An 11,065-nucleotide genomic window follows, 5' to 3' on the forward strand; every position below is an offset into this window, starting at 1 on the left:
GGAGGAGACAGTGAGGAGGAGACATGGAGGCCTCACATTCTGTACATGTCATACCCATGTACAGAATGCTACATTACAGTCAGCATGAACTAATAAAGTGAATCTTACAAAAAGAAACTGTGACTCCGTGGAAAGCCAGTAGACTATCAATCAGGGACGCACAGGGTTAAGGATACAAGGCAGCACAGGTAACACTCAAAATGACTACTGGGGCATTCTTGACACACACCAGCCATACCTGATGGATTCCGTAAAGCATGTCTATTCACAGGAGTTCATGTTACTACATGTTTTCATTATTGTCCCCAAAGCAAAATGGAGAATGAAGACACTTACTTGTTCGGTAATAGACAGACGCTTCGATCCATAATTATGAATGGCTTTCCTTAACTTGGATTTTCATAATGGCCACCCAGCAGAGGGACATGAGCGCCTTCCTGTTCCAGATCCAGAAGCAGATACTCCCTGGGACAGACAATGGGACACCCTACTCCCAGCACACACACACACACACACACACACACACACAGTGGGATACCCTACTCCCAGTACACATACAATGGGATACCGTACTCCCAGCACACACACACACAATGGGATACCCTACTCCCAGTACACACACACACACACACATACAATAGGATACCCTACTCCCAGTACACACACACACACAATGGGATACCCTACTCCCAGTACACACACACACACAATGGGATACCCTACTCCCAGCACACACACACACAGAAATGGGATACCCTACTCCCAGTACACACACACACACACACACACGTACAATGGGATACTGTACTCCCAGTATACACACACACACACACACACACATACAATGGGATACCGTACTCCCAGTACACACACACACACATACAATGGGATACCGTACTCCCAGTACACACACACACACATACAATGGGATACCCTACTCCCAACACACACACACACACAAATACAATTTAAAACAAAAATATTGTCTCTTCCATGGCTTAAGTGACAGAATAGGATACCAAGACTGCCTGCCTGTGGTGGTTTGGATATGCTTGGCCTAGGAATGGCACTATTTGGAGGTATAGCCTTGTTGGAGTAGGTGTGGCCTTGTTAGAGGAAGTGTGTGACTGTGGGTGTGGGCTTTAAGACCCTCCTCCTAGCTGCCTGGAAGTCAGTCTTCTTCTGTTTGCCTTCAGAAAAAGATGTAGAACTCTCAGCTCCTCCTGCACCATGCCTGCCTGAAAACTACCATGTTCCCACCTTGACAATAACAGACTAAACCTCTGAACCTGTAAGCCAGCCCCTATTAAAAGCTGTCCTTATAAGAGTGGCCTAGGTCATGGTATCTGCAGTAAAGCCCTAAGACAGAAGTTGGTAATGGCGTAGGGTGCTGCTGTGATAGGCTTGACCAGGCTTTTGTTTGGAGGAATGTGTATTTTGGGACTTTAGAAAGCAGTGGAGTGTTTTAAGTGGGGCTTAATGGGCTAGGAATATGGGGTAGGAATATGGAAGACTTTGTTGCTAAGCACGATTTGAACTGTGGAAGCCTGGCTATAGAGGTTTCAGAGGAAAAGAATTCGAGTATGGGTCAGAGAGATGATTGTGATGTTTGGGTGAAGAATGTGGCTGCTTTTGCCCTTGTCTGAAGAGTCTGCCTGAGGCTAAGGTGAAGAGAGTTAGATGAATTGCATTGACAGAACAACCCAGCTTGGACTCTGTGCTGTGCTTCAGTCTCAGGAAGAGTGTTTTGATCAAGCATAGCAAGCTTAGAAAGAAAAAATACAAAATATATAGTTCAGATATTAAAGGGGTACCAGGAGCTGAATCCTATGTTCTAGGAGATAAACAGATTAAGGGAGTGGTGATCTCAAAGTGAGTTCAGGCATGGTAGGACACACCTTTAATCCCAGCATTCAGGAGATAGAGCCATACAGATCTCTGAGTTCAAGGTCAATCTACAGAGCAAGTTCCAAGACACCCAAACTTAGACAGTGAAGGAGTTGGAAAACAGAAAGCTGGTGATCATGTAATAGAACAAGGGGGCCATGTTCCAGCTCCAGCAAGCAGCAGAACTTGGCAGCTTTGGCCATGTGGCTCTGACTTTAGAGTCCAGAATAAAAGAAACTATTGGGCAACTGATGCTGGTTGACTGGAGCTAAGAAATTAGCGGTGATGAAGAAGAGACCAGCATCACTGAGGTGAAATGCAGGAAATTTTTTCTGAGAACACAAAGAAATTGTTCCATGATAGCCAAGGTTGCACCTCATATTGCAGCTGGACTTGGTAATGTATAAGAGTCACCCAGGTGGTACTGGTTTTGGAGGCATGAAGGGGTCATGCAGAGCAGCTAAGGCTCTGCACTGTGAGAGGCCAGGGAAGGCCATTGGTGAAGGTCTGGGCTCAGTTGCAATTGATGGCCCAGGACTGGAGGGGTCATGCAAAGGAGTTGAGGCTTGGCACCATGAAGAGAGCCTATGTGAGGCTACTTGTGAAGCCTAGTTACAGCGGAAGACAGCAGTGTTTAGGAGATGCCATGGGATGACCACCACCACCAGCAGCAGAAGCAGCTGTGGAGTCAATCAGAAGTAGAGAAGTGACCCTTCAAGCCCTTTGGAGGAGCCTATAAGATCACATGTGGGTACCAGACACTGAAACAAGAAGCTATGAAACTTAAGTTGCCCTAGAGACCCCATGATGTTCAAGATGCCAGAGCTGTGGGATACCTGCTGAGGAAAACTGCTAACAGGGAGTGGAACCAGTCAAAGAGCATTGTGCTGAAGTCAACAAAGATGAAAAAGGAGTTGGGGATCTGAAGACCACTTTGGCATCGGCCTTGAAGATGCAGAGTTTGGAGTTTGCCCAGATGGTTTTTGGTCTTGATTGCTCTAGTATTTTCTCACTATGACATTTAGAATGGTGTATTATATCCTGTGATGTTAAAGGTATGTGATCTGCCTTTTGATTTTGACTTTAGAGGGGATTACAGATAAGTGATTGAATGAATCTCAGAAAAGACTTTGAACTTTGGACTTTTGTAACATTGGGGGAATTTTGAACTAGGACTAAATGTATTTTGTATTATGCTGTGTTTAGGTATAGCCCCCATGGACTCATGTGTTTGAATAAGCCTATGAGGGCCAAGGAGTGGAAAGTGATGGCTTGGATATGTTTGGCCCAGGGAGTAGCACTATTTGGAAGTGTGACCTTGTTGGAGTGGGTGTGTCACTGTCGGCATGGGCTTTAAGACCATCCTTCTAGCTGCCTGAAAGTTAGTCTTTCTCCTGTTTGCCTTCTGAACAAGATGTAGAACTCTCAGCAACTCCTGCACCATGCCTGCCTGGATGCTGCCATGCTCTCACCCTGTTGATAATGGACTGAACCTCTGAACCTGTAAGCCAGCACTACTTAAATGCTGTCCTTATAAGAGTTGCCTTGGTCATGGTGTCTGTTCACAGCAGTAAAAACCTAACTAAGTCACTGCCTCTTGGATCAACTAAGGAAATAAACTAAGCATGTTCTCCCATTTACAAAAACCTTAGTAAGAATTTAAAACAAAAAAGCTACTTCCAGAAACTGGACAAATCCAGACAGACCTGACATTAAAGCTATTTAAAAAAAAAAAAATGTTTCTAAAGCCTTATGCCATATAGACAGGGCTGGGGTAGTCCCAAATAGCTTAAAGCATCAAGCATTGTGCCTCAGCAGCTACAGGCAGCTACCAGCAAACCCTTGTAGGACTCTCTCTAGAACAGCTTCAAATGGCTGATTAGGCTGCACAGGTATGCACGAGAGCTGTGAGTGGCTCAGAAGCTCAGAGCATCTTGCAGGTGGAGAGGTTAGATCTACATTGTCAACCTGACTTGGCATCACCTTAGAGATGCCTCTGGGCATGTCTGTGAGAATGTTTCCAGAGAGGCTGAACAGAAGAAGGAAGACCCACCCTAAATGTGGGAGTACCACAGCATGGGCTCAGATCCAGAACAGAATAAAAAGAGGACAAAGAGATCACAGAGCACTGCACTCGGCCTCTGCTTCCCGCTCCACGGAGATGTGAGCAGGCTCGAGCTGCGTCTGCCTCCGTGCCCTCCCTGCCATGACCACCATGAGCCAGGGCAGAGCCAAGGGCAGACAGAAGGTGTAGGGAAGGCTGTGGCGGGGTCTTTCTTACTCCACTCTGTACCTTCCTTTCTGACAATAACTTATGAAAATTACAGAAAAATTCCAAAGACCAAAATTCTCAAATGTTCTAATTATAAATAAAGCTGAAAGATAGGAACAAAAACAAACCAAAAGGCCAAAGAGCACAGAGGCGGCTCCCCATACCTGTGGTCCCGCGTGGAGCTGAGGCGCGGCCCGGAGGCTACAGATGCTCTCTGCACGCATGAGGTACTCCGCAGTCCTTCTCTTCACGGCCTCCCGACGCGTGGGGCTCGACTCTCCTGAGAGGACAAAGCAAAGGCTGGCCTTGTGAGAGGGAAGCAGGAACTGCAACCCCATCCGGCAAGTTATTTCTCTTTACCCAATTCACATCTGTAACTGTGAGGAAGAGCGGTGAAACTGGGAAATGGCTTCAACCTTACCCGTCCAGAGTTTAGTTTGCCCAAAACTGATGTCTGAATGTGCACTGAAACTCGGCATGTTAAGGAGTGTCAAGTACACATAAAACTGTATGTGGAAAGTTCTGAGGGTGGGAGCCAAGCCCTGGTTCAGGCAGGATTCAATTTCCAACTGAAGACTAGGATCAGACACAAGGCTCAGGAAGCCTTCAGCGCTGCGACTGACAGGTGCAGACAGCACGAGCATCCAGTCCAACCCAAGAATAAAACCACTTTGTAATTCTGAATGAAAATCACACTGAGTGAGTTGTGTACACTTCATTGGCAACCAGGTGTCACACTCATCTTACACAGGAAAGCAGGGACATACCTGAAATCCTGACAGTATAAAATTACGTCAGTCTGTTTATAACCTGGGTCTCTGCCTCCTAAAAACAGCAACCAAATTCCCAACACTTGAGAGCTTATCCAGCATTGGCTCTCGCCTCTTCAGAACAGGATGCTGTGTGTGACTAAGATGCACCATTTTATTCCGATGGATAAAAGACCATGGCTCGCTCGCTCTCTGTCTCTCTGTCTCTGTCTCTCTGTCTCTCTCTGTCTGTGTGTGTGTGTGCGTGTGCGTGTGTTTAGAGCTGACTATTTGGGACTGGATAACCACAACTTGTGGAATTCCCTGGGGAAGATTCTCCCTCTCTCAGCAGTCGTTCATCTAGTGGTAGGGACTTCCCTCATCCACACTGTCACCCGGTGCTGTCACTGTCACTGTGCAGTTCTTGTGACCTTGGCTGACCACACTCCTTCAGACTTCATAGACACAGCTTCCCTGACATAGAGACGACAATGCTACCTCATAGCAGACTTCCTGCTCACACACACACACACACACATGTGCATGCTGGAGAACCCTGCTAGAAAGGTTGCAGTACCCCATGACCAGATGGCTCTGAGATTAGTACAAAATGGAGGACTCCGTTTCTCACCTGGGGAGAGTGTCCCTGAACACAGGTTCCTGGCCTTATCAGAAGAATGACCTTGTACAAAGAAACTTAACTCAGCACCTGCTCTGGCTTCCAGGTCGCATAATAATTAGATACTGTACTGTGTCCAATTAGCCCTTTCCACTGTACCCCTAAAAGCCTTTATATACCCTAATCCTGAAACAATAATGTTGAGCTGTCTCATCAAAACTGGTCCCAGAACTTAATCAGCTGGCACTCACAGCCAACGGAACCCTGACATTACCCCACCCCAGCCCACCCCCACCCCCATTGATCCTTGTGGACTAATGTCCAATGGCCTGTGAGGAAGGGGACACACATACACTCACATACACACACACACACACACACACACTCACACACTCTCACACACAAACACACACACACACCAAAATCAAAAAAGGAAATCACAAGTGAATGCCGCATACTTGTGAGATGATATCACTCACAAACAATGCTGTTCTGGTCTCCGGTTCTGCACACCCAGGCTGTGGCTAGGCTCGCTGTTTTGGACTGTGATACACACCACCCACTCGTTCTTCACATTCTAGGTAATATTCAGCAAGCTCTAACTTAAACCTTGCTTTAGCATTTGTTAAGCTTCAAACTCAGCTCTCAACTCAAAGTAGTAATAAGCCTGTCGCCTGTCTTACACACTCACTTGAGATCTGTGCCGAGTTATGGAATATTTGGCTACAGCCAAACACAGTCCCAATAATTTTGTCATCAAATCACTGCTTTTTAAACTTTTGGCTTTTCTGCCACTTTCTAGGCAGTCTCCATAGTAACAGAGAAATGAGGACTACAAGCCAGCACTGAAATGAACTCCTGCTGCTGATGGTGGCCACTTCCATGGAAACTACAAGCATGAGAGAAATCCCGGGAAGGCTTCAGAATGTACCTTCCATATACAGACAACATGATCCCTCACTCGACCCCTTCAAAGGCCGTAGTGACTGACACACAGCAGCCATGGATGAAGACCAGCCCTTGAGAGAGCCCTGGACTAGAACACAAAGATAAAGCTGCAGGTCTCCAGAATAGCCCCAACTCCTCGTATTGTTCACAGAGCGGTTCAGACAGGTTTTAGTGAGTAAATGATCACAGGCATCATCACTAGGCTTTGGCATTCCAAGGAGAAAGACTCCCACTATTCAAGACTGAAGGTTAGTCCTGTCAAACTGACTGGGTTGACTTTCTGGATGTCTGTGGAGGTGCTTCCAGAGATGACTGACTTGTGGAGCAGGGAGCTGAGGTGGGAAAGAGACACTCTGCATAGGGCACTGAGGACTGAAAGCAGAAGGGGGCTTGCACAGCTCCACCCTTCCCAAGCAGGGGGAGTTTTCAAACTCTAGATCCTCCAGCCTCCGATGCACTCGGCAACTCACCAAGGACCTTCCAGGAAATGTCGCTGACCTTTCTTGTCCCAAGCTGCCTGGTCTATCAGCCTGCTGTTTTCCTGGGCTCCCTAGCCTAGAGACTGACAGCATAAACCACTGAACACAGGTGACAGTCACATGTGCACATCTCGGCTTTAGGGAGCTTCTGGGGGACCATGACAAATACAGTCACTGTCCTGTCAAAAAGGTCTACTGTCTCATAAAAGTGGAGTTAAATATAAAAGGAAAAATTAGAAACTGCATTTCTCTGGACACCAACTCTGATGTCTTACAGAATACATGTTCTCTGTATGCTAGACTATGGGAATGCTCAACGATGCAAGAATCAGGACCACTGGGCACCCGTTCATCAAATTGCACTCTACTTATTTTATTTAAAAAAATGTATTTCTTCTCTCTAATAACTGAAAATAAGAGCTCAGGTGGGAAATGTCTTCTCAGTTACAGAGTTAATTTTAAACTCTACGCCTAAACCAGGTCTGTTCTAATTTGGAGGTGAGGGTATACTCCAAATGCCTAAGTGTTAACACTGGGCCTTAGCTGCTGGGTGCAGCCTCTGGGACGGCTCCTCCTGAGGCTCTGCAGACCCACAGTGGATTCACCTCGTGACAGGCAGAAAGGCTTGGAAACGAGGTCTAACTGGAGGGGACAGGTCACTGGGCTGGTCTTCTTGGGGGCTCGTCTTGTCCTGGGTTCCTCTCTGCCCTGCCTGATCCTCGGCTGGTTGTGAGGCGAGAGGCTCTGCCAATGCCCCCAAATCACGCTTCTTCCAGCCTCAGGCACAAAGCAATGGACAGCGACACTGGACTACAGCTTCTGAGACTCTAAGCCAAACTGTCCCTCTGTGGCATCTGGCACAGAAGGGAAAAGGCAGGTGAACTTAAAAATTGATTGTCCTGTTTGAGTAGAACAAGAGAAAAAAAAAAAAGTGTGGAGAATCATAGCAAGCAGGCGACAGAGGAAAACAAACCTGAGCAGGCGTGCACAGCATCACATGGCAAGGTGCAGTCAGACACCCAGGCTGACAGACAGATGCGCAGACATTAGAGCTCACAGCTACATCCTCACCATGAAAGGAGCCCAGAAGGAATATGAAGAACCTAATTCAAAAGCTGCAATATTAGACACACACCAAAAATAAATCTATATTTTGATGTAATTCTAAAGAAAGAAAATTGTCCTAACAGTGTCAGCATGAGAAAATGGCTCCTGCAGGGAAGAAACCCCTCTCACCCGTGGTGCCCCCAGAACTTACTTGGCAATCAGTCTTCTCTCACTTATCTACCAAGGAGCAAAGGGCACCTTCTAAGTCACACAGGAAACAGAACCCAGTCCCACCCGCACCAGCGGCTCTTCCACTCCAACCTCCTGCATCCACCCTCACTGCTTCACAAGAAAGCACTGAATGTAGAACTGGCAAGCTCAGATGTCTTGGGAGACGGCTGTCCAGATGTGCGCCTCGCCAGCAATCTCCTGAGCCTTTCAGGGTGTCCTGGCCAGATTCTCAGCACATGCACAGAACCTGATACCCACACAAGCCTCTCCTGGGCATATCCTACCCATGAGCGCTCGCTCGCGCTCGCTCTCTCTCCCCTCCCTCCCTCCCTCCCTCCCTCTGCCCACGCAATGGTCTCAGGCTTCTCTGGGCTTCCTCACTCCAGCAAGGACTTCAGGCCAATCTGTGTGCACTGCGGTGAGTTCTGTTTGATGCTTTTTCTTTGCTTTTTCTTTTGTTTTTGTTTTACAACTGGGTCACATGAAAGAATGCTCCTATTTCAGATGGCCTTGGTGGCTACCGTTTTAAGTGATGATTGACTATATTTAATGATGCTTTGTTCTTCTCAGGGATAGCCTACCATTTCCACCTTATGTTAAGTGTTCTGAAAACAAAAGGCAGCCTTGAAAGAAGGAATGATTTACCCATCTGCATGTCTTGCAGAAGGCGAAGCCCACAGCACTTCAGTGTGTGACAAGAGCCGGTCAGTCGGGGAATCAGCTTTGTATTTGTACTGAGTCAACCCCCTATCAATGTTGTTCTCAAAACCAGTTGTTAAGTGACCTCCAGAAGTGAAAAAGTCACCAAAAACAATTAAAGCAAAGGTCCTAACAGCGCTCACTGCCTCCTTGGAATGCTTCCCTGCCAGTCACGGCTCGCCAGGCTCCTGTGTGCACTGGAAGCCAGCACCAGCAGGTCCTGCGCTAACCGCTAACCGCCGCCACCTGCAGAGCCACTCCAAGATTCAATCATTTCTCTCTGCTCTTTACCCTTTCCTTATTTTGTAATTTTTAAAGGAGAAAACCAAAAGATTTTCATTTCTTTCAAAACATCATTGCTGGTCATGTACAGAATCCCACACCTGTAATCCCAGCACTCAAGACACAAAGGCAGGTAGATCTCTGAGTTCAAGGCCAGCTGGGTTGGGTCTTTTTGTTTGGTTTTGAAACAGGGTTTCAAAGACCATACTGGCCCACGATCTTCCTCCAAGGACTGGTTTTACACGTGTACACCACCATGTCTAGCTCTAGTTTTTCTTTGTTTTTAAAACGAGGTCTTGCTTTGTGACCTCATGCCTCAGCCCCTGAACACTGGGATCCTGCATCAGCCACACCTGGACTCCCAGCACTAACACGAGGCATGGATCACCACACCTCACTAAAAGTTGGCTCTGCCTGGTCCTGGTCTGCCCATTAGTTTCAATGCTAAGACTATGCCCAGGACCTTGAGTATGTCACACAATGCTACACAAGGCTCCACCACTGAGCTATAACCTCACCTGTGGTAAGAAACGCCTCAAGTTTTAATATTCTTATGTTCTTATTCAAGTCCAATGGCTTGTAAAGGATAGAAATAGTAAAGCCCACAGTAGAAGGAACTAACTGGTCAGGTGCATGGCAACAGGAGGCTGAGGCAGGAGAATTACGGAAAAGAGACAGACCAAAAGGAGAATGAAGACTTCAGAGAAAGGAGGTCGGCTGGTAGGAGAGCCCCCCTCCAAGTCTGGTGACCTGAGTTTGACCCCTGAGACCCACATACATAACTAACTGACTAGCTAAAATGCAAAAGGATTGTTGTGCTTTACAATATGGGCTAATGATACAAGAAAAGTTGGAATGAAAATCATGCCAATTAATATCTGACTTTCCGGTGAACAGTGAAAGACCCCTAACTTCCTCTAAGCCTTCTGCTGCTTCTTTTATCAGCTGTATGAAGGACCGTAGGACAAGTGGAAACTTCTGCTCCTTCCTTTATCAGCTGAATGAAGGACCGTAGTACAAGTGGAAATCCACAAAGGAACCAACCGCAACAGCTGTTTTCTTCCTTTTCCTAAGATCTATCTTCACTTTATGTGTATGGGCGTTTGCCTGCACGTATGTAGATGTAACATGTGAATGTCTGGTGCCTACGGAAGCTAGACAAGAGCATCAGATCCCCTGGACCAGGAGTTAAGGAGAATTGGGGGTTACCATGTGGGTCCTGGGAGCTGAACCTGGGTCCTCTGCAAGAGCTGCAAGTGCTCCTAGCCACTGAGCTGTCTCTCCAGCCCCAACAACTGTTTCTTAATACCATATTAATCTACTTCACTCTTCCTTCGAAATCAAGCAACGGGAGCAAGGGGTTGGAAGGACTTTATTATTCGGTTTTCTAGAAGATTCACAGGTTCCATAAACACATCCCTTCCTTTTAAAAAAATTTCACTACACTGACTTATTGTGCGTGCCATGGCAGACAAGTGGACGTCAGAGTCTGCTTGCACAAGTCAAGTTTCTCCGTCACAATGTGGCTCAGTACTGAATCCAAGTTATCCTGCTTGTTGGGAATGCCTTAGTGCACACAGCCCCCTCGTGCACACAGCCCCCTGGTCAGCTCTAACAGCCCCCTGGTGCACACAGCCCCCTGGTGCACACAGCCCCCTGGTGCACACAGCCCCCTAGTGCACACAGCCCCCTGGTCAGCTCTAATAGCCCCCTCGTGCACACAGCCCCCTAGTGCACACAGCCCCCTCGTGCACACAGCCCCCTCGTGCACACAGCCCCCTCGTGCACACAGCCCCCTCGTCAGCTCTAACAGCCCCCTGGTGCACACAGCCCCCTCGTGCACACAGCCCCC

At 47.4% G+C, this 11,065-nt stretch overlaps 1 protein-coding gene across 4 annotated transcripts in view; it reads right to left on the reverse strand.

Annotated features, from left to right (window-relative positions):
- The window catches only part of Rps6kc1 (ribosomal protein S6 kinase C1), a 140,536-nt gene that overhangs the window by 64,215 nt on the left and 65,256 nt on the right, over positions 1-11,065 (reverse strand). For all 4 annotated transcript variants that reach the window (XM_029476266.1, XM_021159114.2, XM_029476274.1 and 1 more), the window contains one exon: positions 4,324-4,439. In XM_029476266.1, the coding sequence (XP_029332126.1) occupies positions 4,324-4,439 (116 nt within the window). The remainder of the gene's footprint in view (positions 1-4,323; positions 4,440-11,065) is intronic.

Source organism: Mus caroli, chromosome 1, assembly GCF_900094665.2.
Source record: "Mus caroli chromosome 1, CAROLI_EIJ_v1.1, whole genome shotgun sequence".
In the NCBI taxonomy this organism is placed as follows: domain Eukaryota; kingdom Metazoa; phylum Chordata; class Mammalia; order Rodentia; family Muridae; genus Mus; species Mus caroli.